The sequence below is a fragment of the Populus alba genome, chromosome 2, assembly GCF_005239225.2.
Source record: "Populus alba chromosome 2, ASM523922v2, whole genome shotgun sequence".
Lineage (NCBI taxonomy): Eukaryota > Viridiplantae > Streptophyta > Magnoliopsida > Malpighiales > Salicaceae > Populus > Populus alba.
The window spans coordinates 4,041,183-4,068,700 of NC_133285.1; the positions used below are offsets into that span (position 1 = coordinate 4,041,183).

General features: G+C 36.4%; 4 protein-coding genes and 1 pseudogene across 5 annotated transcripts; 2 read left to right on the forward strand and 3 right to left on the reverse strand.

The window, feature by feature from the left end:
* The first annotated feature begins 1,231 nt into the window (after positions 1-1,231).
* Positions 1,232-4,120, forward strand: LOC118049209 (uncharacterized). The gene is made up of 6 exons (XM_035059143.2): positions 1,232-1,360; positions 1,443-1,673; positions 1,842-1,919; positions 2,872-3,043; positions 3,308-3,397; positions 3,488-4,120. Exons 2-6 carry the CDS (start codon positions 1,575-1,577, stop codon positions 3,628-3,630), a joined length of 582 nt encoding a protein of 193 aa, XP_034915034.1. The 5' UTR covers positions 1,232-1,360; positions 1,443-1,574; the 3' UTR covers positions 3,631-4,120.
* LOC140955284 (uncharacterized) lies at positions 3,504-6,606 on the reverse strand (annotated as a pseudogene).
* Positions 6,607-6,818: 212 nt separating this feature from the next.
* Positions 6,819-12,782, reverse strand: LOC118049208 (preprotein translocase subunit SCY2, chloroplastic). The gene is made up of 14 exons (XM_035059142.2): positions 12,606-12,782; positions 11,451-11,957; positions 11,253-11,338; positions 10,445-10,524; positions 10,219-10,308; positions 9,894-9,985; positions 9,724-9,807; positions 9,146-9,287; positions 8,735-8,851; positions 8,358-8,487; positions 7,921-8,044; positions 7,684-7,790; positions 7,352-7,469; positions 6,819-7,263 (listed from the first exon to the last, which is right to left on the reverse strand). The coding sequence occupies exons 1-13, from the start codon at positions 12,664-12,666 to the stop codon at positions 7,380-7,382; spliced, it is 1,710 nt and encodes a 569-aa protein (XP_034915033.1). The 5' UTR covers positions 12,667-12,782; the 3' UTR covers positions 6,819-7,263; positions 7,352-7,379.
* A 935-nt stretch (positions 12,783-13,717) lies between these two features.
* On the forward strand, positions 13,718-19,175 carry LOC118049210 (general transcription and DNA repair factor IIH helicase subunit XPD). The gene is made up of 12 exons (XM_035059144.2): positions 13,718-14,385; positions 14,543-14,823; positions 15,221-15,303; positions 15,403-15,806; positions 16,246-16,439; positions 16,544-16,724; positions 16,897-17,021; positions 17,202-17,291; positions 17,659-17,737; positions 17,858-17,934; positions 18,146-18,254; positions 18,758-19,175. Exons 1-12 carry the CDS (start codon positions 13,852-13,854, stop codon positions 18,875-18,877), a joined length of 2,277 nt encoding a protein of 758 aa, XP_034915035.1. The 5' UTR covers positions 13,718-13,851; the 3' UTR covers positions 18,878-19,175.
* A 687-nt stretch (positions 19,176-19,862) lies between these two features.
* On the reverse strand, positions 19,863-25,976 carry LOC118049212 (transcription factor BHLH42). Of its 2 annotated transcripts, XM_035059145.2 has the most exons (8): positions 25,381-25,976; positions 24,957-25,211; positions 23,391-23,487; positions 23,029-23,043; positions 22,840-22,896; positions 22,163-22,733; positions 20,411-21,333; positions 19,863-20,281 (listed from the first exon to the last, which is right to left on the reverse strand). In XM_035059145.2, the coding sequence occupies exons 1-8, from the start codon at positions 25,482-25,484 to the stop codon at positions 20,201-20,203; spliced, it is 2,103 nt and encodes a 700-aa protein (XP_034915036.1). In that variant the 5' UTR covers positions 25,485-25,976; the 3' UTR covers positions 19,863-20,200. The 2 variants fall into 2 exon arrangements, with proteins under 2 accessions (XP_034915036.1, XP_073263830.1); XM_073407729.1 differs by lacking the exon at positions 23,029-23,043.
* Between the last annotated feature and the right edge of the window lie 1,542 nt (positions 25,977-27,518).

Here is a 27,518-nt window from a genome sequence, read left to right on the forward strand (position 1 = left end):
CTGGGCATTCAAAGTTATGAAATTTACAAATATATCAGATACATAAAAGGAATCTGTTCTGGAAAGGAAATGGATTTGTTTTCGTCTTTGACCCAAATTTGAAATGAGGAACGCGATTTCAGATCAAGTAATTTAACACAACAAGAAGTAAGGGAGTTTTTAATAAAGCCGTTTTAATTTCTAATCAATTAATTCGCTCTTCTTGAAAAAAAGAAAGAAGAAGACAGCAACTGTATAGTTCAATAATATCAAAGGTAAAAGCTTGCATGGTTCCATTTTGAATTCTTCCACCACATTTATAAAACATAGATAAAAAAAAAAAAAAAAAACGCAAGGGTATATGCACTGGTTTTAGACCCGGCCCGAATTCCGGGTTTTGACTGAGTCGCTTGGGTCGTTTAGGTCAATTTTTTTTTAAAAAAAATCAAAACGACATTGTTTTAATAAAAATAAACAAAAATCAACGGGGTACAACTGAGTTTTTAACCAAGTTTTACCAAGCCGAACGGGTCAACCCGCCAGGACACACCAGATTTTTTTATTTCTGTTTTTTCTTTAATCCGGCCTAATTCCAGTCCGGGTTGACCAGGTCTCGGACCGGGTTTCAAAACTATAGTTATATATATTAGAAGATGATCAAAGAGCTAGGGTTTAATATTTTTTTACCCAGGCATCTTATCTTTTATTAGTTGGACGAGGTCCATGAAATAATTGATTTGGTAAATCTACACAGCAATTTTTGTCAAGCTCATGAAATATCTTATCTTTTACCTTAATTAGAACTCTAATTGAAGAAACACATATTATTAAAATGGACGGTCTGTTTAAGAGTTGACTGAAGAAAAGGGTTAGGTAGTAGTGATATATGAAATGCTGTTTATTATTAGATTTTAAAAATAATTTTATTTGAAATTAATATTGATTTTTATATATTTAGATTTGATATGTTGATGTTAAAAATAAATTTTAAAAAGTAAAAAATATTATTTTTATATATTTTTAAATAAAATATATTTTAAAAAATAACAATTAATATATTTCCAAATAACCCCTGCAAATTAAGTTATTAGGCAAAGTATTTTGTTTAATGACGAGCAATAAGAAGCAGCTCTAGGTGGTCAGATTAGTTGATACCGCAGAGTCCCAGACAAATACGATAAATGTTTAGAAAGCGACGTGGTTTTCTGCTTAAATCTAGTACGAAATTAAGGGTCAGATAAAGCAATTGAAAGACGCAAACCAGACGCTTACAGGAACAGTACCCTTCACAGCAAGTTAAAAACGTCTTCGTTTCGTGAAAATCCCTTGGAAGATGGTTTGCAAGCGTTGAAGACGAGAGTGATTATTATCTAGTAAAGAGGTCCCACAATCTATCATTTTTTCTTCTTCTTTTTTACCATTCCCTCTTAGTCTTACCACGTAATAATTTAGTTGTGTTGCAGGTCAGAAGTTGGAGCTTAAAAGCCTCCTCCTCTCCGCTCCAGAACAAGAAAGAAACTGAAATAACAAGCCAAGCCAAAGCCTGAAGCCTCCCTTTGCTTCCCCCTCCCTATCTGTCAAACCTTCTGCTTTCAATGGCTGGTGTTGAAGATGGAGAAGTTGTGCTGGAAGAAGCAATTCCATGGCTACCTTCTCATATTGTTCTAGATCACGAGGCTTTATGGGACTCCAAGGTATATGTATATGTATATATATAGATATTGTTTTATTGATAAACCTTCCAATCGGAAAACACCCCAATGAATCGCAAGTTCTTGTGCTTCTGGTTTTATTTCTTTGTCTATCTTTTCGGTCCCTTTTGGTTCTAGTTTTGAAAATCTCAGAGCCATGTTTTATTCTAGGATTATGTGAGGCACCAACCGCATCACCACCATCAATATCGCCGTCTTCCTAGATTGCCTCTAGACCAGCATCCACAGGTACAACACCCTGCTTTACTGTAGCTTCAGCTTCTTCCAGCACTCTTTTTTTTTGGTATTTTCGTTTATTAACACTGTTTTGTTTATAAAATTTTGTGAAATAACACAGTTTATTTTTTTTTTACAAAATAAAACATTATGTATATCCAAAATAAAACATTACAATAAAAAGCGAAAAGAAAAAAGAGAAGAAGAAAGGAATATAAGATGGAGAGGTTAGATGGTATGTAGACATAATGTTGATGATGATGTATCATTTCTTGTACGCATGCATGCAAACTAAAGCAGAGATGGGACATACCATTCATACAAAGTTAAAGTTGAAGTCCTTGCTTGCAAGTGAAAACGTTGTACGAAAGCTGAGAGGTAAAGTGACAATAATATGCCAATAGCCTCTTGTCGCCACATGTAATGCAGTGTTCGTTTTTCCTATCCAATAGTATTTTTAAAAATATTTAATTTTTTAATTTTAAATTATTCTCTCTTACGTTTTTGGATGGTTGATGTTAAAATAAATTTTTTTTTAATTAATTATTAAATCACATTAAATCGATTTAGAAACATCTAAAAATTTTAATTTAAAATTTAAAAAATTTAAATTTTTTTAAAAGCATGAGGTATATGTAACAATGCCAAATAAGGCCAAAAGAGAGAAGAATATATTAATTATAAAACACTTTAATTTGCAATAGAATAGCGTATAAATACCAAATGAGTACTTAATAGTATAAGCACATAGCTAGACCTAAATAATTTTGTCGCACCAACTCTGATGAAATACTTGCAAGGATTACCGGGGAAACATTTTGAGTGATTTCGCTGCAGTGCTTTCTTTCCGTTCGCAATCGAAGTTTTGAATCAGAAACTAATGTGCTTTTTAGAGAGATTTTTTTTTTTTTTTTTATAGACTTGGTAATGAAAGTCTCTAACCAATGTGCTTATGTGATATCAGCGCACAAAACCCAGCCCAGGACCGAATTGCCAAACAAAATACGCCACTAATTGGGCATCGGGGGGCCCTGGAATGCAGGCTGTTTTCCTAGATTCTGGTAAAAAATCATCTGGGACTGGAGTTTTTCTTCCACAAGGGGCAGGCACCAACATGCAATCTGGGAAGAAGCCAGGTACGGCATCTTATTGAATCTTCGATAGAATGATGCAAATGTCTGATCCACAACCATGTCCATGTGTATGCGGGTGCTTTTCACATAATCATTTTTAACAGTGAAGTTGACTGAACCACAAAAATAAAAAAAAAAATTATGGAAATAACGAGGCAGGCAGGCAGGCAAGATAAACTGAGCTTACATGAAAACCAAAATATCCTGCTAAAATGAAGAGGCGCTGAAAATATCAGTACTGATTTGGTGTCTTTCATGATTGTGCAGCTTGCGCTCGTGTTCTCCTTCCAGCACGGGTTGTTCAAGCTCTTAATCTCAACGTGCATGAAATAGGCTTGCACATAACACGCCGGCAAGGTTAGGCTTATTCACTTCTGGTCCTTATCTTGTACGGGTATCATCTTGGCTTTATGATAAATTTGTTGCCGATAATTGTCTTATTGCCAGATGCCAAGAATAAATCGAAAGGCAGAGACTGCAAATCTTTCAAGAATAAAAATAGCAAGGATGTATCAACACAATGGAGTGTTGTATCAAATAATGAGAATTCGTCGCCAGAGACATTTCTTCCCGAAGAGTGGACTTACTAATTCCCAAAGGGGCTGCCATACCAGCAGTGCATAAAAGCAAAAGCTAAAAGCTCGTTATGTTGTGCAGTTAAATATCATGTACAATGTAAATTAATAATAATAATAACAGCACTCTATCTCCTTTATTGTTTATCCCAATTCCAAAGCTTCATCGGCATGAGACAGTTTTTATAGTGCATATGGGTAAAACATTTAATAGGATAGTTGATTCAGGGTTTAATTTTGAATTTTTTTTCAATAATTTTTTCCAATAACATTATGCAAGTTGCTAGTGGGTATTATAGGAGCATGATATGATTTGATCATCTAATAAATGGAGAAGATGTAGTAAACAAAAAGGTCAAGAAAACAGTATAAAGATAACATGCAGCTTTCTAGTAGGATAAAAATATCAAAGGAAACTAACAGACATATATTGATAAATAGATCTATAGAAAAAATCGATGGTAGAGTCAAGGCTGGTGAATAAATAGGTCAGTTACTTACAAGCATTGCTGCATAGGTACATTGTAGTTAAAGTGAAGCATGATCAGAGGCGGCACAAGAAAAGCTGCTCTTTACAATGATGAAAAGACTCACTCTTCAGTTGGGATCTTGGATGTGAGGCCCTTGACTAGATGGCGACATTGAAACCTGCAAGAGAAGCTCATATCACTTTATGATGTTGAAATCTTACATTATTATAGAAAAAAAGTACATTTTTTTTTCTGGAATCGCAAAAGGCACAGACCAAATGATCCTGGATTATACTTCCCACTCCTTCCTCATTTCTGACCACGAAGCTGACAAGACAAAACCTTTCCACTGTTCATCTTGGGGTGGTTCGCACATTATTGAATTTCATTTTCTGCTCTTAAAATTATTCAACTGCTATGTGTTCTCACCATCAGAGTCAAACACATTTCAATCATCTACTATAAACTTGAAGCTGACAAGGTCAGATAATAGAAAAACTATTAATTATATCAAAACAGCAGTCTGGAAGGCACAATCTGCTCAAAAAACAAGAAAGTAATCAAACAAAACAATAATTTGATGTTAATGCATGCTGCTCGTGATAGAAGGGAGTCAGGGTATGAATACAATAGTGCTCCCACCAATACAACGGATGAGAAGCACTGATATTATGATCTCAGCTATACTGCATTTTGATTAATCCAAAAATGTCATGAAGAATTTTTATTTTATTTTTATGAATCTGTCCTCAAGGCATCAGTTAGAGAACTTGCAGGATATTATACGTAATGTAGAAAGACACACATGAATGGCTACAGAACTTCATACAATGATGCTCAACAGTTGAAGAAAAGATGTGCTTGAGAGCTGTCAAGGTCAGGATGGCACATGCATTCAATAAACAGAATGCAGCCAAAATTAGTGTCATTGTATGAAATTCATTGTTACATCAACATGATTGTCTCTAAGCGAATAGCAAAGATCAAAACATTACCAGCCAATTCAACGGTCAAAAAAGGTGGATTTACATTTCTAAGCTAAGTAGGACGCTTGATTTTGGTATGGCTGTGTTAAGGATTGTTTCTTAAAGTGATCTATGATATCTCAGAATGCAAGACTTATGCAACCAAGAATAAATCTTTTTTGCTATTTGTGTAGCACAGTCCATGCCTTCTTACAGTATCTGAAGTCACGTTTTGGAAGAAAATGGAGGCAAATTGAAAGAAGCTGGAGCTTTCACCAGCAGAAACAATTTAGTAGGACCTACGGAAAAGAACAAGAACAGAGAACATCATTGTTGACTTTCAGTAGATTAGCTGATAATGACAGGATAAGCTTTACCAGCTACCTGGATAGGAACTGGATCCAGCACCCTTTAAGATCAAGGCACGAGCAGCCTGTTGAAAGACATTTAAAGTATTAAACTCTATCAAATATTTTCGAATTGCCTTTATGAGACTACAAACAAAACATAAAACACTCACAAAACCTTTCTTTAAAGCCCTTCTGCAACTTTGCTTTTAGTGGAACCACCACCATCTCCTGCTACAACATTTCCACGCAAAAAACACAATTCATATACATGCGGGGGCCATATTGGATTAGCTCCAAGCACTAAAATTACTTCCTCAAAGCAAAAAACCTCACTAATTATGAGTTGCAACACGCTCTCGAGCCCACCCACTGTTTCACCAATTTCTCCAGTCTCCTGATCCCACACTTCACCTCTCTCATTCTGCTAAGGTGATTTCGTCTAACAGATAACTTCAATTAAGTTTGCGTTGCCATCTCCTACAAGTAAAAATTCTTAGGTTTCAAAGAATAATAAAACAATGTCCAGAATCAGATTTATGTAGCAAATAACATACCAGCTCTTTATATTCTGTTTGCAAGGTATCAAATTCAAGACTAATATCCTGCAAAATCCTGTATCATCATGTAACTAAGATTTTTTAGAGCATTTTCTAATTCGATTCTTTTCACCAACACTTTCCATTTTTTCCCCTAACAAATGCTTTCATATTAACATATTAATTTCGAAAATTCAAAACAAAACGCAAAGATTAATGACAGAATTTACTCAAAAATTATTTTAGAATAACCTGATCGGGAGTTGAAAGGAAGAAAACCTAGAATTAGGGGAATTAGAAGAGAGAAGCACCTTACTAAGGGATTTGCTGTTGCATATAGAGAACAAAACCTATAACGCTTTTAGTGACATGGAAGACGACCGAGTTATCGATCGAGTCAGTATTGGTCTCGATCTCTGTAAACTCCATCTCCGATGAGCTTCCTTCTCCTCCCATCACCGTTTGCTTTTACCGAGAGATGTTTCGGGCTTTTTTTGAATAGATATATGGGCGGGACGGGTGCGACTGCGAGTAATGGGCTTTTATTATTGGGCTTGGACCAGGTCGCAGAGAACTCCAGTTGCTGAGGTTTATTTTCCAAAATCCATGGTTTGGTAAATTTCACCAGAGAAGCAATGAAAAAGGGTATTGATAAAATCTCGTAAAATATTTTGAATTTATTTTTAAAAGGAAAACTTAAAAATCAAACCTTGAGAGTTTTTTAGGCATTTGGGAATTAATTTTTTAGGAAAAGATTTTAATAACGTAAATTAAGAAACATTTTATATTTTTCACAGCAAAAGTCACAGCTGCTTCCATAAGCACAAGTTTTGAATTGACGTTAAATCCCACTCATGTCTACGACATCTTTGCTCTAGAAAATCCAAGAAAACGAAACGTAGTTGAACTTGAATTCACTATGTGCAAGCTACATGGCTTTCAGGTTTGGGATTTTATATCAGAAGGAAAAGATCAATAATGGCACGACATTTTTCAAGGTTGTCGGAGGTTCATTCAATCCAGCCATCGACTAAGCATCGGCTTCAAGCAGCAACATGAACCAGGCCCTCCCCTTCCATGGCCAGGTAGAATTATGTTTTGTGTCCACCCGTCCACCAAATACCCTGAACACACGCTATCCTCATGCAAGGGGATAGAAGACATAACCAAAACTGAGGCTCAGATTCCACTCTTGCATCATTTAATCTGTATAATAAAAAGACATCTATCTTTTTACTTGCACAACCGAAGTTGACAGTTCCTGGTGCTTATCCTCCGAGGTGTTGCAAGAAGGAATACCAATCAACAGTTGCCATTTGAAGAGTCTCTGCACCATAGGAAAAATAAATTTATTCATCATGAACCAGCAATTTTTACGAGGCGGGATTTCCTTTTCTGGGCTCATTTATTATCACCTGAAAAGGTGATTGCGGCATCATCATGTTACACACCATACCGCCTTAGAGCTTTGCTCAAACTTGGCATAACATTATATGCTTGATAAGATCTCCTTAGTTCAATAATAGAACCCACCTGGACCACCAATAAATGTGACAACGTTAGGAGAAGTCAAGAATATGACAGTTGTGCAAACCACTAATTGATAAATTATTTACACAATGACAGTATCCTTTAGGAGTTTTTGTTTCTCTGTCATGCCTCCATGGTGCAATTCCATCATCAAACAGTCTAAAACAACGAAGCCAAGTGAATAATACAAAATCATAAGGTGTCAGTTGGCACTCACGATAATTAGAACTGATGTAAACCCAATTGCAAATCCCTCATTGATACGACGCAAGTAGTGATCAAGAATGGTTGATGTAGTTGCCAATACACTCAACAACAGACCTCCTGCAGGATCCACCCATTCCAAAAAAAAAATGACAATTTTTTTTAAAAAAAAAAAGAAAGGAAAGGAAAAGGTACAGCTCGAGATTGTAGTTATTCATTAAATAAATAACTTGCAGAGGCAAATGTGTACCCCAGAAACGTGTTGATGCCTGGATCTTTGTGAGGTACTCAATGGTCGCCTTCCCAGGTTTCACATTTGGGATCCTAGCTCCCATTTTGTTCAAGTAATCTGCAATCTCCTTTGGCAAGTTGGCCTGTATAGGATCTCCAATTCAGAAACATGCACAAATAGGAAACAACAAATCATAGCAAGTGCTATGTAAAGAACAAACTTAAATAGGAACTTTTGCATTTAGAGTCAAAATGGTCCATCTAGCTTAACATGTTTTCTTGAATAAATTAATTTCACATTTTCTGCAGATATGATATTGACAAGAAGTGGCTAGATGGAAATCTTGACGCATAAAATGAGAGGATCACAAGACAACAAACACATATACTAGCAAAAGTTTCCATCACATAGCATGTATGATATAATAATTCAAACAAGGATGAGTAGAAACTTACAATGTCAAATATATTGAATAAAAAGACAAACAATGCATATATTGAATAGTAAACCCAGGGCTCTGCACCAATAGAAGTTTCGGGGTTCAATATCTCCTTAACGCGCTCCCAGAAAGGTGAACCAAGGATACTGCCACAAATGCCATGTTAGAATCCTTACAAACACAAGATTTGGTGAGAAGCGACAAATATATTCATGCTGTTGTCAGCACAAAAGCACTATGCAAACTTGAAAATCTTATAATTCCATGACAAAAGCTTATCTGATAAAAAGATAAGCAGCGAGTTTAAGAGAATAGATATGAATTTTTGTCCTTAATATTCAAAATGAACAGGTCAATAGGAAACTACATCTAAATCAGTTTAGATGAAGTTACCCAGCAAGAATACTGGGAACAGCCAAGAGATATGTCGTGGTGAGAAGAGGCTGCATTCCAGATGGATTAATGTTGAAAGGGATATAAGGCTCCACTTCAGTAATTGGGGAATCATCTCTGTCCAATACACAAAGAGAATAATGTCATATAAGCATTACCGACATAATTAAATTGAGTTAATTCATGAGCAAAGGGACATATTCTTCATAATTGCTTAAACTGTAGTGTTTGTGAAAACAATAGGTCGTGTATTTAACATCCTCTAGATCCACTCAAGAATATCCATCTCCAGAATCAAGCACGTCAAATAACATGGGAAAAAAGATAAAAGATCATAGAAGTGAATTTATGTAATCTGCATTTTGTTCCACCAAAAAGGAGGCTAAAAGTTCTGGAGAACTACAGTATTACCTTGCAGCAGATGCAAGTTTAAAGCCGTAGTATTGCAGCTTTATTTTCCTGCAACCCTCGGTCACCACAACTGCCCACATAGTGACAATGGTAAAAACACCCAATACTGCGAACATATAAGGCCACCAACTAGCAGCACTCCCTACAGCATGCAGAAAAAGCTCATCATAAATACTCTGAGCTAGTATGTGGACAAAATAAGCCAAAACACCCAAGAAAGCTTCATGTTGATAAAAGCCCACACTCCCGCTTCATATTTTTTTATTAAATACAACAGTTTGGGTTTTGAACTGGGCACACTCATCATGTGATTTTGCAAAGGCTGGTTCAAAGATACAATAATGCAGTATCCTACTCTCTACTTTGCATGTATAAAATTTCAATCCAGTGATCATCAGGGTTTTGTAAGTATAATGTTTGGCTTGAACTTCAAAATGTTTTACTTACACTCCGTATCAATTTTTACATTTTACCATTTACATACAATTAGATGTTGCTTTTCACTGTCACATGCTCATCAAAGTTAAAAAAAAAAAAAGATTTTGGGCATCAGTTGCATGATCTCCTGTGTCATGTACCTGAGAGCTGAGACAGCATCTTGTATAATGTTTCAGTGTAACCCGTCAGGATTCCCACACAAATAATTAGAGATGAACCTTGACCTGAAATATGCTGAAGAGTTAAAAGCAAGCTAGACAAAAGAAGGAAACAAAGAAAAAAAATAAGAACAAAATCACAAGGATAGTACCGAATCCAGATTCTGATATCGTGTCGCAGATCCATGTCATAGTCATTGCACCGCAGACCAACAAAAGAGCTGTCACCATCACATGCTTGACCCTACAAAACCATGAAGATTTTATAAAACAAGCTACCTCCAGGCATTTATTGGATAGCTATTCACAAACTTATAAACATCAGAAATGAAGATCACATGCATTAAAAATAAAATATGAGGCAGAAAAGTTTTACTCCAACTGTTGATAGAAACTTGTTCTTTCCAATTTTTGTGGGACAAATTAGAGTCTAAAGTCAAAAGGAATATAGTGGAAACAGCATTATCACTAAATTACCTTTGACTGGCTGCATAAACTGAATAAGGAAGTGAATAGCAAGCAACTATGATTGCCTCAAATATTGCAAAGCCAAGTGATATCCACCATCTGAAATAGATAAAGGTAAAAAAAAAAATACTTGATTTGTAACCTCCAACATAATTGACTGATTCGATATAATATGCAATTTAAGATCCACTAGCAAGGACTCGTCTCACTGCTTGAGAAGAATAACTAGACACACATATAACTCTTAATCTTCTCATGGCCATCCAAGCCTTCTTTCCGCAGCTTTACCAGGGATGGAACAACATGGCAGAGTACCTGAGAGTCCAGTACATGAGAATTAGAATGATTTTAGTTGATAAAATGTTTAATGCATGAACTCAAATACTATTAAAATTTGTTAGCATATATATTTTATTATGCTATCACATATCTGAAGTGCCAATACTAAAAGAACAAAATAGAATTTGTGAGATTTTATTTAGGTAGATAAACATGGGGAGAAAAGAGCATCTGATTTGTTGATTTTATCCTCTTGAAGAAAGGCAAGGGTTTTAACTGTTGGATAACATAGAACTAAAGCAACAAAGATATTTTTAAATAATCTGGCTAGCAGCATCACATCCCATCAAACTTAATTATGGAACAGCGATTTTTAAGCTGGAAGGCCAAATATCTTGGAAACAAAAATTTCCATGAATATCCATCAACTTTCGATAGCCCTCACAATCCCACAAACTTTATGAAGAATCAGCAATCACAAACACCAGAAGCACTTCTTAATCTAATTATACACCAATAGACGGTGATGATTCATTTACAGAAACTGCTGCATGTAATCTGCTAAAAAAAGGATAAGAGAGGATTTCAACTGTCCAATATCTTGGTAAAGAGAGAAGCATTCTTCAGCCTCTCAATACTGCTTCGTATGTGAAAATCCACAAATTGCTTTGAGAAAAAGAGAAGGCCAGGACCATATAGAGTGTGGTGATGCAGAACAGTCTATTTAAGAAATGTGTTATCTGGCCAAAGAAAAAGCTCAAAACCTGCATGAGTATTGATGCTAATATCTGAGGACTGATTCCAAGCTGAAAGAACGACAGTTTCAGTTCCGTTGAGAAATCCAGTTCATCTGCCAAACAGCATAACAAGTAACTCAATCAAACAAAATTAAAAACACTAGCTTCGAAATCCCAGCAGATTTGATCTAAAATGATAGACATGGTTATTTAAGTTTAACTTACCAACAGATCCAGTGACAAAGCTTAGATAATCTCGAGGTATCAACCTTCTATCAAATCCAGGCAAAGGAATATAATATCCAACACGACCAATTACAATTAGGACAGCTGTCACAAATAACCTCCTTCTTATCTCACTCTTGAAAAATGATTCAGCAGCACTATTGATAACAGAATTCATCCGACCAAAATTGAGGAACCTGTTTCGAAACATTTTAGGTGGGGATTGCAAACTATTCAAGTTGTTGACATCAAGCAGATTGAGAAGAGCAGCCCCATCATCAGATCTAGGTGGCATGGCTTCATGTACAGGCAATGCATCAGCATTCACATAATCAGTTCGATGCCGATCTGAAGAATTGATAGAGATTTTTTTGTTTGCTCTAAAAATAATAGGTCTATTAGGTAACAAGAAACGCCCTCGGCCAGATTCTGCTAGATTCATCCTATGAGAAAACCTGTTTTTTGCACATAGGGGATAACATTCTTCAAGTTTACTTCCAGTCCGTTCTGCATCGGTCACATAATGTGTATTCAACCATCAGAAAGGGAAAAAAATAAAAATAAACAAAGAATGCCATTCACATTGATCAAGTAGCTTAGATTGGAACATTACAACCTATCACAACCTTAACAAGACAAAGGATAAATCACTCAACAATAAATTTTAGCTGGAGTACATTTCGATTAATCTTTAATAGGGTGGTAATCGATCAATGGCTGGATTCGTATATCACCCAAATAAACGAGTTCATCGACATTGACAAAACCAAATGCTACGTGTTTTCACCGAGAAATCCCCCATTTCCCATAAAATTTAAGACTGGAAAGGAAAGGATACAGCTTTCAGAGTACGTAATGATAGCCATCATTTTCCACAGGCTAATTCTTGCCACTGTTCGCTCGGCCATGTTGGTCATCAAGCTATTGCAAGCAATTAATTTCATAATTCGAAATACAAAATATGCTAAAACTCAATACCAAGCTGGTATTCAAAACTGAAAACTGAGGCACACCAAAGCTGAGATTTGGAATCAAAATATGCTAAAACAGGTATCGTAACCCTAGAATTTATGCAAAGCAAAAATTAAAAAAGATGAAGAAACAATAGATAATCCCTGACTTAGCTTCACTTTACATTTTCAATCTCTTCGTTACCTCGAAAATTGAGTGGTTTGAATCCAAATACACGAGGCGTGAAGCCAAGAGTTGCTTCCATGAGCCGCGATGCCTGAATCCCTCTAGTCCCTCGACTTCACTTCACTTCAAGTGTCTCTCCCTAAAACGCGCTCGCTCATGCTCTCTGATAACTCTACTTCAGGAAAAACACTTCTTTTTGGCTCCAGGCGGTGCTCTAAATAAATATCAAGATGGCTGACGTGTCAGATGTGTTGTATGGATAAAGTACATTTGGGCTCCTCTGGTTTTCGTTTCTTTCATTTAGTCCCTGCCTTGCTTTAAAAGTGAAACATTTCACCCTATAAAGCAAAATGAAAAATCTATTTGCTATTTTTATCTTGGATCTCCTGGGAAAAAATAAACTTGTTCTTTCTTTGGATTTTTTTTTTGAAAAAGAATAAATTTGATGAATATTATATTAAAAAAAACAATGGCTATTGTGAATGGTTTGCTATTATTAAATATGTTAAAATTATTTTTTTTTGTTACACTGCAATATTAAACATAGTTTAAATCTTGAATTATTAAAATATTAAATAATAGAATTCAAAATAAAATATTTTGAAAATGAAGGAAGTTAAACCATAATCTCCATTCTTATTTCAAAAATCCACCACAAATGCTCCATCTTCACCCACCAATACCCCCCTCCCTCTCCTCGAGCACGTTGTGGTTAATTATGGCGCGTTCAGTTGGGTGGTTTTATTCATTTATTTTTGTTAAAATTTAAAAATTTTTATTTAAACTTATATTTTATATTTTTTAATCATTTTGATATATTGATATTAAAAATAATATTTTAAAAATAAAAAAAATATTATTTTAATATATTTTTAAATAAATATTAAAAAAAAAACAATCATTATTACATATCTAAATACTCTTGTAATAGTTTGGTGGAAACTGTAATTGCTTTAATTATATATTTTACCTCGTGCACGCTGTAAGTAAGCCCATGATTGACATTGAAATATAAAAATAAACAATAAGGTCCTAACTGAACTTGTTAATAACTATGGTGACCAATACGCACTTTAGCATATTAGAGTATCAATATGTTTTCTTTAAAGCCCTAAACAACACCCTCTGTGAATTCACTGTCCGACCACGCCTAGAACCACCATCACACTGCCGCCTTGAACCACCACATCCCGCTCTCTCTCTTCACTTGTATATTTAGACGCAAAAATATAGTGTATACTGATCCGTATATAAAAACCAAACCATGAAGTTTCAAATCGAGGACGTGACCGTATACTTCCCGTACGATCACATATACCCGGAGCAATACTCCTACATGGTGGAGCTAAAGCGTGCACTAGACGCTAAAGGTCACTGCCTGCTTGAAATGCCTACAGGAACGGGAAAGACAATAGCCTTACTATCACTAATCACAAGCTACACTATCTCTAAACCTCAAGGCGCAATCAAGCTAATTTACTGCACTCGCACAGTTCACGAGATGGAGAAAACCCTAGCCGAATTGAAGTTATTGCATAATTATCAAGTCAAGCACCTCGGTCCTGCTGCCAAGATTTTGGCGATTGGATTGTCTTCGAGGAAGAATTTGTGTGTAAATCCTAATGTTTTGGAAGCGAATAATAGGGATTCGGTTGATGCTGCGTGTCGGAAAAGGACTGCGAGTTGGGTTAGGGCTTTGGCCGCGGAGAATCCGAATGTCGAGACTTGTGAGTTTTTTGAAAATTACGAGAGGGCTGCTTCTGGTGCTGTTTTGCCTCCTGGGGTTTATACTCTTCAGGTAATTTAATTATATAATTATTTATCTATTTATTTTGGATGGTTTTTGTAAAGTTGATTAATTGTGTTTTCTAATTGATTTGTTAAAACAAGATTACTGAGATGTGAAGGAATGTTTTTGATTCGGCATTGTTTTGTTTGGTTTCCGTGGTTTGCAGGATCTAAGGGCATATGGGAAAGAGAAAGGGTGGTGTCCATATTTTTTGGCAAGGCATATGGTGCAGCTTGCGAATGTAGTGGTTTATAGTTACCAATACTTGCTTGATCCGAAGGTGGCTGGGATCATATCCAAGGAAATGCAGAAGGAATCTGTTGTTGTGTTTGACGAGGCGCATAATATCGATAATGTATGTATTGAAGCACTTAGTGTTAGTGTGAGGAGGCAAACACTTGATGGAGCATCAAGAAATATCTCAAGGATTGAACAAGAGATTAACAGGTATGGCTATTTTTCTATTTCCTTCTATTTCACTGGAAGTGTTGGTGGATAGCCTGCATTTGAATGTTTCACACTCTACATCATTTGTCACAGATTCACAGTATGATATTTGGGGCTGTAGCGTACACTATTAGTTTGATATTACCTTAAGCATATATTACATTTCTAATTGTTTTGAGACATTTATTTTCTAGTGCGAGTGTTATTTGATATTTGTTTTAATGTGCCTTGAACATGGATCTAGATGCCTGTACTCTTGTTCAAATCCGAGAAAAGGAGCCTTATTCAATTATCTGCGGTCAGATATATGCCCTGATGAAGTGGCAAATGGTTTTAAAACTATTTCCTAGACTAAAGATTATCTATGTTTTATTTAATCTGTTGACATGTTAGGAAGGTTCAAGGCCACTGATGCTAATAGACTGCGTGATGAGTACAAGCGGCTTGTTAATGGTTTGGCATTAAGTGGAAACTTACCTGGTATGTCAAATGCTAAAGCGTAACTGCTTGTGCTACTTTCTATTATAACTTAAGTTCTGACATGTTGTGCTCTTTCTTTCTCTCTATCACTTTCTTCAGGCTCAGATTCCTGGCTTTCAAATCCTGCCTTGCCTGATGACATTCTGAGGGAAGCAGTTCCTGGAAATATACGCCGGGCAGAACATTTTTTGCATGTTTTACGAAGATTGCTCCAGTATCTAACAGTGCGGTTGGATACTGAGAATGTTGAGAAGGAAAGCCCTATTAGCTTTGTTGCCTCCATAAACAACCAAGCTGGAATCGACCAGAAAACACTAAAGTTTTGTTATGATCGCCTACATTCACTTATGTTGACGTTGGAAATAACTGATACAGATGAGTTCTTGCATGTCCAAACAATATGTGACTTTGCAACACTAGTGGGGACATATTCTCATGGATTTTCCATCATAATTGAACCTTTTGATGAGAGAATGCCACATATTCCTGACCCTGTATTACAGGTTCCTCCTAAGTTTTCTACCTCTACATCATCTTCATTTTAACTTATCGTATAATATTTTTTTTATCATTATATATTTTCATTGTAGGGAATAGTTATATGCTGGCAAACCTTGCATTATTCTATGAATGCTTTACAATTATGACCTTCATGTACCATACTATACAACCATGCAGAATCTACATCTGTGATTTTGACCTGTCTGTTAAGGGAACTTTTTTACTATCTGGTGTGACTCATTTCAGTAGTTGCTGTTTTACCTCCTTTGTGCCTGCATGTGCTCAATATGTTTAATTGTGCTCCTCTTTGTCTAATTTATATGAGTTTTGCAAGCATGCGACGATTGCTTATTTTGTCATGTCCTATGTTTTATTTAGAATATCCTTTCTCTAGCATCTTTTTTTCTCACACCTAGTCTTTATTCACCTTGTTTGTTCCAGCTCAGTTGCCATGATGCTTCTCTTGCTATAAAGCCCGTGTTTGACCGGTTTCAGTCAGTCGTAATTACATCTGGAACTCTAAGCCCAATTGATCTCTATCCCCGACTTCTTAATTTCCACCCTGTTGTCAGTCGAAGCTTTAAGATGTCCTTGACAAGAGATTGCATATGTCCAATGGTTCTCACTCGTGGAAGGTACATGGTTGGAGATAAATATTTTATTTGTATAAAGAATCCACCATTTTTTTAAGATCAAAGTGGTCTGCTGTATTATGTGAAATTTTTGTTTCTGATTGCAGTGATCAACTTCCAGTGAGTACCAAATTTGATATGAGAAGTGATCCTGGTGTTGTAAGGAATTATGGGAAGCTATTGGTGGAGATGGTTTCTATTGTTCCAGATGGAATTGTGTGCTTTTTTGTGAGTTATTCGTACATGGATGGGATTATCAACACCTGGAATGAAAGTGGACTTCTAAAGGTGAAATGCATTATTTCCCTTTACTTGGTTGCTAAAACGCTATCCTTAACTATTCAAACATCCCCTTGTCTTTTCTTTCTTTCTTTCTTTTTCCCCAAAAGGTGAAAATGTTCTTGTGGTAGGATATGTGGCTTCATTTCCTTTAGAGTACCTGATGATCTTGTTATTTCAGGAAATAATGCAACATAAGCTTGTCTTTATTGAGACCCAAGATGTGGTAGAAACTACTTTGGCTCTTGACAACTATCGTAGGGCTTGTGATTGTGGGAGAGGTGCTGTTTTTTTCTCTGTTGCCAGGTATCAGAATGCCATTGTTAAATCATAATGTCTTTGGGCATTTATATGGAAGTAATTATGTGAAGGGGGTGTTGAAAATAATCTGATAATGATTGGGTGTCATGTCTGAAGAGTTGGGATGCAGCTGACCCAATCATATTCTTTTTACTGGGATAACTTTTTTTAATCTGTCAATTGCAGGGGAAAAGTAGCTGAAGGAATAGATTTTGATCGGCATTATGGCAGACTAGTGATCATGTTTGGTGTTCCTTTCCAGTACACCTTAAGCAAGTGAGCTTCGTTGTATTCCTTCCCATCCTAGTTTTTTTAGCACATTATTTCTTTTAGGGTGCCCTGGTTTTAGACTAGGAAAAGTAGCCGAAGGAATAGAGTTTCCCTTGGTTCAATCAATTACACTAGCACTGTTTTAAGGTAGGTAGTTTTTCCTTTGGAAATATATTCCCTTAGAGGTCAGGTTAACAAAATGGGATGGATCAGCTGGGGATATAATGTCATGTTTCCATTGGCATAAATAGATGTTCTATTGGGGTAATGTTCTAGATTTTTGAAGTTCTTATGTAAAGGCTAGATTAAACTATCATAATCAATTTTGCTTGAGTTGTCATTATGTGAATGTATTGAGACAAGAATCTTGCAGGATACTACTTGCACGGTTGGAGTATCTAAGGGACACATTTCAGATTAAGGAAGGGGATTTCCTAACATTTGATGCCCTGGTATGATTCTATCCCCATAATTATAAACCGAGAGCAAATTGAAATGGTTTGACCTTAAGGCTTGAAAGTTTATTTCTGCCTTTGAATTATAAATCTAATCAAAAAGATTCTGCCAATCAGAGACAAGCTGCTCAATGTGTGGGCCGAGTGATCCGGTCAAAGGCTGATTACGGAATGATGATATTTGCTGACAAAAGGTATGGAGTTTAAACTGTATAAATCCATTAATATTCTCTACTGGTAACCATTTATTGCTCAACTTTCCACAAACACACTGACAGAGAGTGGTATCCTCATGTGAGCGTGGAGAGAAAAGTATCACTTGGATATTTTAGACCTGATCTTATTACTTGAGAGTTTTATGTGCAAAAACGTGTTTGTCTCTCATAATGATGCAATCTTGTGCAGGTATAGCCGTCATGACAAGCGTTCTAAATTGCCTGGTTGGATTTTGTCTCATTTACGTGATGCACACCTGAATTTGAGCACTGACATGGCACTGCATATAGCACGCGAGGTGTGTCAACCACATTTGTTTTTTCTACTTTTGCTTTTGGGAAACAAACAATTACCTGCTTAGACTTTTAACAATGAACTACCAAAAAACACAGGAGGCCATATTTCTGGTCTGCTTGTCAACATAGCATGACGTTTTCCCTGTCTTCTTAAACTCTTTAACACATTCTCTTGTGAAACCATCTTAGTTCAGTTTTTTCTTCCCCATCTAATTTACCTTTCAAACACACACACTTTGCACACCCCATGCGCCTGAAAGAGAACCCACAATAATAAGTTTCAAGTGGGCATCTGCCCTCGATCTCCTGGGTTGGTGAAATAATATTGTAAAGTTATTTGAATGAATTTTATATAGGAAGAATGAAATGCTGCAAGTGACGGGGGCCTTGCTCTGGTTTGTTTAAAAAAACTTTCTTTCAGGCTTGGGCATTCTATCACGCAAATAAAATTACTGTAATGCTAATGCAATATTCCTTTATATAAAATTATTTCCCTTGAGTGCAGTTTCTTCGGAAGATGGCTCAACCATATGACAAGACTGGTTCTAGCGGTAAGAAAACCCTGTTATCACAAGAAGATTTGGAAAAGATGGATGACAGCGGTAAGCAGGCGATGCTGTATTAAGGATCTGAGAATGGGCACACCGTTCATGTTGGGTTTGAAAACATCTTTCCAATTTCACTTGTAAAATTTTGCCAGCAAACTTTTTCCAAATTTCCCTTGGGTAGTCCCTCTTATTTTGACTAATGTTTTTCGGTCATTTCGGACATTTGTCCCTTTTTGTGTTTTTTTAGATTTATAGTAGCTTTTGTTGGGCTTTGTAATATATTATGCATTAATGGATAAAATTGAATTGTTTGCCAAGGATACATGATACAATTATGTCAAAGAACAGTAAATGAATTCCTGAGTTTCTGCTTGAGGCTGCCTCCAAAAGCCAGAAAAAAATCCTGTTAATTTTGATGAGCTTAACTTAGCTTGTTTATTTCCTTGTTCTAAACTTTTTTGTATTTATTTGTTATAAAAGAAAAGTTAGTTAGCAGAAAATATTTTTCAGTTAAAAGAAAATATAACTTGATTTTTAGGAATGTATTTTCTTTTTATTTTAAACAGAAAATATTTTCTAAAAATTATGAATGTTTTTGAAATATCTTTTTATTTGTTGAATATATTAAATTTAATCTTTAAATTTTTTATTATTATATTTTTTATTTTGAATATTTTTTTTTTCAATTTTATCCTTTAAATTTTGATTTTTATATTAATTTTGATTTTTATTTTTATGATTGTTATTTGTTTTTCTTTTATCACTTTTTTAATTGAAATTTTTTATTTATCAGATTTGGATATTATTTTTATTGTTATTTATTTTATATAAAATAACTTATGAAATTGTAATTTTTTTTTTTAATTTCACTATATTTTAACTTTTTTATCTATTAGATTTGATCTCTATTATTTTGATGTTATTTATTTTATTTAAAATAATTTATGAAATTAGATTATTTTTTTTCAATTTCATTCTCATTCAACCTTTAAATTTGTATTTGTTTGTATTTTTTTCTTATTATTTTAATAAATTTTAAAAAAAATTATTAATAAATTTTAAAAAAAATTATTAATAAATTTTTTTTCATGATATAATTAAACACTAAAAAAATTAATTTATTTTTCATGATATTACCAAAATCTTAAAGTTTAAGGATTAGTGAATTCCTGATCTTCATGGAAAGATTAGCTGCTCGGCTTTTCTCGGTTCTACTTCTATAACTGCTGAGTATCATACAAGCGTTGTTTATTGTTAGATTACATATCAGGGATAGCCACTTGATCTTAACGAGGATCCGAACAATATTCTAGGTTATACACAAGTAAGCAGAATTTATCAGAAGGAAAAATGTCAGTTCGTTCGTTGGGTTTCCCTAAATATAGAGCGAAAGTCTCTACTCAATCATGGGGTATTATTAGACGTATTGCCCTCTTCACCTCCACGATGCTCAACTTCTTTCCACTAACATTCTCCTTCACCTGCCAACATAAACTCAGGAGTTAGTCGAGGCATATAATTTATATATTTCTGTCTACAAATTAACAAAACAAGAGCACAGAAGATGATGATGATGGGGTGTTTTTGCATGGTAGAAAGTAAAGGCATACCTTGGCCCTCAATTCCCCTACAAAGATCCCATTGTTCGAAGAAGACTGGACTGCAATGGTTTCTATCCTGAGCTCCCTCAGCATTTGCATTATGTCAAGTAAAAGCCCCTCTCTGTAGCCACATCTCAACTCTATCAATGCGTCCCTCTCTATTATCGACACCTCTACGCTGATCTCCGGTTCTACATCGACCATCGGCTCTGGCGATGGCAATGAATCCACCGATTTGGGCTGGGCACGGCCAGTGGTATAATCCTCCACAATCCTCATCTTCCTCTTGTCTGATCCTGGGCCAACACTCCTAGCCCGGTCCGCCACTGTGACCCCATAATCTTGCTCTTTCAAACTAGTGGAAGTAGTGATCGTCTGTGGTGGGTCCACCGATCTTGAACGTTGCTCACTCTCCATCTGTTTATTACACGCCTCCAGATCCTGAATTTTCTTAAGTAATTGCTTCACGTATTCAATCGTGTCCCCTAATATTGATGCTTTATCCATTTTGGTCACGAATGGCACTAGTGACCTTAATATTATGAACCTCTCGTTTAACTTCTCTCTACGGCGTCGTTCGGCCAGCACGTGATTGGCACTGAGCTCATCTTGTGGGGTCCCCTTGCGGAACTTATTGGTTGCGTCACCGTCACGTGACTTTGGGGAATTTTCTTCCCGGTATTTGCTGTGAAGGTATGGTACGGTAAATAGAATGTACTTTAGTAGCCATTGGGAGGTGGTCTCGAATGGTACGTTGAGGCAGTGATCCGAGCGGTTCATCCACTTGGCAAAAGCTGATTCGGTGGAGTATGCCTCGTATGCATTTAGCGATGGCTCTGCTGCAAGCTCAATTGGCTGGTTTTGGAGGATGGTGGTGACAGTTTGGGAGTAGTGCGTGTCCTCTTGCGCCAAGTCTACTAGCGGAGGCGATCCTGCAAATATATATAATATATATATATATATATAAAAGTTAAGCCTTTTTTGGCAGATAAAACCACTTAAAATAAGTAGAACTGGAATTTTGTAGGATTAGGTTAATGATGTGCGTGATTATGGATCAAGGGGTGCTGTGAAGGTGGAAGCTAACAAGACTTTTGAAGGGTCAGTGCCTAGTCAAGATTGTTTTGCATTGGTTAGTTGAAACTTGAATGTTCGCTGGCAGGCAGTGCCACCCAACCAAACCCTAGAACATTTGCCTTAATCTAGCACGTGTTTAAGGAAAGGGAACAGGCTGAACCAGTATACTAACAAAGTGTACAGTGCGGTGTTTTTTTGTCCTGTTCGCCTGATCAGACCCCATGAAGCAGGACTTTCAAGGATTGGCAAATGGAACAATCTGCTTTCTACTGGAAGCCATGGACAAGCCTAAGGGTCTAAACTACGTACCGGCTATGTGGGTTCAGGACTGAAAAAGATTGCTGTAATATAATTGTTCAAAACAGTGATCTGTTGATATGATCAAGCTGGAAAGGATCATAACTAAATTTCTTAGATTATTAATTAATTTTATTTTTTTGTGAAAGGTGAAATTCGATTCCGATTGTTTGTACTCGAAACCGTAACTTTAAAAAAAGCAACACCAATATCAAAGGAGGGTGAAACTTAAAACCGTAGGGTCATCGTCGATGAGTGATTGCCTCATGTCATCACTGTTGTGGTCTACAACCCTAAAAGCCAAATTTCTGGAACCCGATTTGTGTTGTGTTCCCTTCTCCTAAGAATCAACACATGCAAACACACACACTCTATTAATTTATTTACCTGAAGCTGATGGTTGAAGGCTACCACTGAAAGGGTTGTCTTGCAACATTGGCGCCCACCTCCGGGCAGACTCCGTTCTAAACGAGTCAGCTCGGCTCTGGTGATCCATCAGGCTCTCTGGGCTAATCAGAGGAAAATCCAAGTCCAAATTATTAGATCCATCATCAGGAGAACCAAGCCTGATACCCTCAGACATCTCAAGTTGCATCAACTCGCTCGGCTCAACTACTGCCACTTGAAGAGGGTTTTGAGCCTGACACGGTTCTAAGAGAGCTTCGCGACTGGTTTCAGCTTCTGAGTCTGACTCCTGGTCCTCTTCATCATCCTGGTCATCATCATCATCTTCTTCTTCTTCCTCTTCTTCATCCTCATTCATTTGGTCCGCATTGGCTGGCGGGTCTGCAGACACATAGAAGGGAGGGATGGGTGGAGAATATAAGCGAGGATGGTCTGATGAGGTGGCAGGGTTGGAAGTGGAGTGCTCTGATAAAGCTGGTTTTGGGGGAGGAAGGTGGTGGTGGTCACTGAAAAAGGATTTTACGTGTTGGATAAACCCAAGATCCTCTTTCACCTACAAAATGCCAATGCCCCCAATTGTTAAACAATTTGAAGCACTGGTATGGATAGCTATAAAAAGAAACATTCAAGAAAATACAGCACAGGTGTAATTCTTTCACCTTGTCGGTTGTTCCAAATTCAACCACGCCATCAAGGAGAGGGATGCATACCACAGTCTGCATGAACACACACACACGTTAGCATGTTAAAATCGTGTGTGAAAGTTATAGCTTGGATCTAGAAGAAAGAAAAACAAAAGACAAGTACATAGTAAATGATGTAATGACATGGGTGATCAGTAAATTTACCTGAACTCCAGCACTCTAGCACAACATTAATATGATGGATCAGGAGGTTCATGAACAGAAAATGAGAGAGAAGACAGTTAGTTTTTTTTTCCAGTAAGAAAAATAGTTGGTAAATTGAAATTAAGAATGGAATGATGAAAAGAAAAACATGTAACTAAACAATAATTTTCTTGTTTTTTTTTTTTCCCTTTTGAGGTACACATGTTACAATGATCATGTTTCGTACACATCATGATCAAAACTTTGCCTACCTTCCTGGCTAGCTAATTCATTAATTCAAGGACCATTTAATTATAGAACCATTTAATAAAGCCATTGAACGCATATCATCAAAATGAAGGCAGATCGAAGCAAAATAATACCTTGGCAAGGATAGCTCTAGAGAAAGTTTTGCTATCAATATCGTTTGCACCTGTAAGCCACACATGTTGTTTCCTATCGTAGGCCTTTCCTGGTAACCTGCAAGTAAAATCCAAATATAATGATTTCCCATTAATTCTTATTACACGATACGCATGAACTAATATATTTGGCAAGAAACGGATTTCTTAGAGACAAAAAATAGAAATTGCATCGGTAAATGATTAATATATAAAGTCGCTTCCACCGCTGGATACATAAATATCCGAAACAAGAGCGACATGCTTCATTGCCGCACTTCATTAATTCCATACTATATATTACTAAGAACAGAACTTTGTGGGGAGCAATTAATCAGTTATTTGATAGCCTAGGCCGTAAAAGCTGTAACATTAATGGAGTGCATGAACAAGAACAAAGAGGAGACATGAGAGTTTGGAGTGGAATAGCGCGTGGAGCTAGAGAAGAAGAGCTGCCAAATATTCCCATTTGACAAGGGTTCTAGCTAGCTCTGTGTCTTGTGAAAATAAATGGCATCTATGGCCAGTACTCGTGAAGTTGGTCAATGGCCCCAGTTTTGAAAGTACCCCTCCAATAATTATCGCAAAATTCACCAGTACTTCTCCTTTTTACAGTCTCTTGAATAGTTTGCCCATCAATCACTATCGTAGTTTTCAATCTAAACTCCAAACCATATTTACGTACCGAGCTGCGCTTTCATGAACATTTTTAACCAGAATCCCAGTATGCTCTACGCAGGGAAGAAGGTGGACATCAAAGCCCACTCACCTAATCAACATGCACCTGTTGCAACCAGCTAAAGTAACACCTTTCCCAGCATAGACGTCCATATAGACGATCAATCAATCATCCGTCAGCTTCTTCTCCAGAACAATTAAATCAAAAGCAGGCCCTTTCATTTTTATTGTCTGTCCTGCAGTCTACCACAAATTAAAGTATCCTGCTTGCTGTCCTCTATAATGTTTCTACCAATACTATCCAGCCTTCTTGGCATTTAAAACAATTTTGGCAACGTGGCTGCCGCCGTATTTTTGTTAAAAATTTGAATTGTTTTTCTGTTTAAAATTAATATTTATATATATATTTTTAATCTAATATTATTTGATTTGAAAAGAAAATTAAAAAACAAATATTATCATGATACCACGCCTTTCTCTTACAAGGAGGGGAGTGCATTGCTGTGGTCTGGTTGTTTATCTCTTCAAAAAGGCAATAATTGAATTAGATCCAGCTATAATAAATTAAATCTCCAACATTCTTGGATTGGAAATATTTGAATTCTATCACACCAAAAGTTTTCAGAGAAGTAAAGAGAGTAGGTTTCACAGGTATAACCAAGCCTAAGATCATGACAGCTAGCATAAAAATAAAACAACAAAAGAAGTCAATCGCCCACATACACATTATATATATTTCTACTTTTACTTGCAGACTGATTTACTGGGTTTTGCTTCAATTGTAAATTTGCATTCATGTAAATCAAACAACTGGAAATTCTGGGGAAAAATTAAAGCATGAAAAGGAAACGGAAACGCATACAAACTTACCCAGCACCAGGAGCGAAAGAGAAGGACACACACATCAGATAAAACCATTCAGTCTCCGTTAAGTCTTCCGGTGACAAGGCAGCGCAAGGCCTCCGTTCTGGCTGGTTGGTCTCTCCTATAGACAATGAATCGTAGAGCTCTCTAAGCTGCTGGCTCCTTTGCAAGGAGGCTTCTTCAGTACTAACCTCCATTGGCTGCACTGTTTTTCTAGTCTTGATTGGTCCATTGTAATACCCATCTCCCCACACTAAGATCCTGAACCACAGAGTAGTAATTAATGCTAACTAAATTCATTGATATTGACATTAACTTCTCCAAGAGATATGAAGATGAAGTGTTTTGAAGCTCTACGTATACTATCAGTCTATGACAAATAAAATATGTAGGGGATGCGTTAATTTAATAATTTCTGGAAGAAACTTACCCTTGTTGAGGACACATTTGCCAAAACAGACTGTAAGTCCATTGTACAGATTGCACCGCGGCCTGCAGCATAGTCTGCAAGCGACTACTGAGCGGGGCAGCCATTCTTGCAACTGTATATTGATCACCACCAGATCAGAGCCTATTCTCTTTCTAATACTCCAGGTATCTCTCTCTTTGCTAACAAAATAAGTCAGATAAAAGAAGATGCCAAAATTGAAAAAAAAATTAGTCACTTCTGTCCTTTATCTTATAAAAGTTTTAAGGAGACGAAGGGAAGGGACTCGGTCATATGATCTGAACCGAAAATCAAACTCTCGAGTACCAACTAATTAATAGAGAAAAGAAGATGGAAGGTAGTTTTGAATGAGAGAACAGAAGGGGAAGGGGAAGGAGAAGGAGAAGAAGAGAAGGTACAATTGCAGAGAGCAGACTTGCAGGTAAGACAAGAGTGAAGAAGGAGAGAAACAAACAAAAGTAAGAAAGGTAGCTGTGTGCATGACTTTGAAGAGATTCTTTTACGTCTACTGTTACTGCTTTAGCTAGCTTGCTATATATGTATATATTGTTGAAATCTTATGGGAGAGATTAATGGAGTAGTAGTTAGGGCTCCTCAAATATATACAGATCAAGACATGTCACTGTAAAGGAGAATTAGACTGCGGGAGAAGAAAGAAAGAAATTAAAACATGTCACTATTTGATTTGTTTATTACAAGGGAAAGAAAATTAGACAAGGCCTTGGGGTTTTGACTGGTGGTTCTACCAGACAGTTTCGCGGTTCTCCCTTTTCCTCTGATTAAATACCTCTTAATTATGAGGTGGTCTGTATACTGGTAATGTTAGTTGGTGTGACATCGAGCGCGTGTGCGCGCGTGTTTGGTGAGGGATCAGGTCTCTTGGGAGGCCGAAGACTGGGCGTTGGGATTAGTGGAATGGGAATTAGGATCGAAGCTGCCACCACAAACACTTGTCAACTAACTATTTACTAATTATTAAAACGATATGATTTCTTGGAAAAGTACCTCTGTCTCTGTCTTTTTATTGGCTTTCGTGAGTGTCCTGAACTCTAGAGCTCAATACATTCACTTTGGTCAATCTGTCTTCTCATGTCCATGGAGAACAAACGTGGTAGACAATTGAGTTTGGTGAAGCAGTCCCACAAAAATTTAAGCTGAAAAACGCAGTTAATTGCACAGCCGCGTTTTGTTTGCGCCGTGGATTTCACATTCACGGTGAACCACAGTTAATACTTGTTTGGTTCCGAATAAAATTGAGTTTGGTGAAGCGGGTTCCACATAAAATTCAAGTTGAAAACGCACTTAATTGCACAGCAGTAATATAAATGCTTTTTCAGTTGGGTTCTTAAATTTTTTTATAGGACTGCCGCAAGACGTGCTGTATATCTTCTTTTTTTGTGCATGTGACAGTGCTCTTCCCATCCTCATTATTGGAGCCACTGCTTACTTCTTTTCTCACCCTAAACGAGCAAGCTCTAATGTCTGCCCAGGGTTACCGTAAAAGTCCCTGCCCTGCTCGTTTCCTACCGTTTGTAAGGAAAGACAAAAAAAAAAAATGAAGAAACCAGATCTGATCAATAGAGAAACCAGAGCAGGCAATAAAAAAATTATTGTAATTCGTGTGGTTGTTTATAAAATTTAATGTTAATAAAATGTAAATTAGTGTAATTAAATATTAAAAAAAAATTACTTGTTCTTTTTGCTAACATTATTATCTAGATCAATTTAACCATAATTTTATCTAAATATCTTATACATATGTTTTACTATTCATAAATCTCAATTACAATTTTTATCAAACAAATATCTAGATAGAACTGGCTAAACTTTAACCATACCTTTTCTTAACTTGTTTTTGTTAAATCAGGACCATAAAAATTAATACAATACCAAACCCGTCATAACCATATATAAATCTATCACTTTTTTCAAAAATCAATAAAATAGCACAAGACCTCTTTTCCTCGCTGACTCAATCAACAGATTTATTCTTATTCAAATAATTAATAGTGGTAGCGGTACTGAGGGTGACAGCTCTTGCATCTACCGAGGCTAAAACCATTTTTTTGCTAACGAGAATCGTAGCCCCCTCTTGTTATATCCTGTCAAATTTATATTTC

Coding starts and splice junctions, on each gene's coding strand:
- LOC118049209 (XM_035059143.2), top strand. CDS start 1,575: ATGGCTGGTGTTGAAGATGGAGAAGTTGTGCTGGAAGAAGCAATTCCA. Junction 1,674..1,841: donor AGGCTTTATGGGACTCCAAG/GTATATGTATAT, acceptor GTTTTATTCTAG/GATTATGTGAGGCACCAACC. Junction 3,398..3,487: donor GCACATAACACGCCGGCAAG/GTTAGGCTTATT, acceptor TCTTATTGCCAG/ATGCCAAGAATAAATCGAAA.
- LOC118049208 (XM_035059142.2), bottom strand. CDS start 12,666: ATGGAAGCAACTCTTGGCTTCACGCCTCGTGTATTTGGATTCAAACCA. Junction 10,309..10,444: donor GAGAAGATTAAGAGTTATAT/GTGTGTCTAGTT, acceptor TATCTATTTCAG/ATGGTGGATATCACTTGGCT. Junction 8,045..8,357: donor TATTCAATATATTTGACATT/GTAAGTTTCTAC, acceptor GATCCTATACAG/GCCAACTTGCCAAAGGAGAT.
- LOC118049210 (XM_035059144.2), top strand. CDS start 13,852: ATGAAGTTTCAAATCGAGGACGTGACCGTATACTTCCCGTACGATCAC. Junction 15,807..16,245: donor TTCCTGACCCTGTATTACAG/GTTCCTCCTAAG, acceptor TGTTTGTTCCAG/CTCAGTTGCCATGATGCTTC. Junction 17,022..17,201: donor GTTTTTTTCTCTGTTGCCAG/GTATCAGAATGC, acceptor TGTCAATTGCAG/GGGAAAAGTAGCTGAAGGAA.
- LOC118049212 (XM_035059145.2), bottom strand. CDS start 25,484: ATGGCTGCCCCGCTCAGTAGTCGCTTGCAGACTATGCTGCAGGCCGCG. Junction 22,734..22,839: donor AATTTGGAACAACCGACAAG/GTGAAAGAATTA, acceptor GGCATTTTGTAG/GTGAAAGAGGATCTTGGGTT. Junction 21,334..22,162: donor CCTTCAACCATCAGCTTCAG/GTAAATAAATTA, acceptor ATATATTTGCAG/GATCGCCTCCGCTAGTAGAC.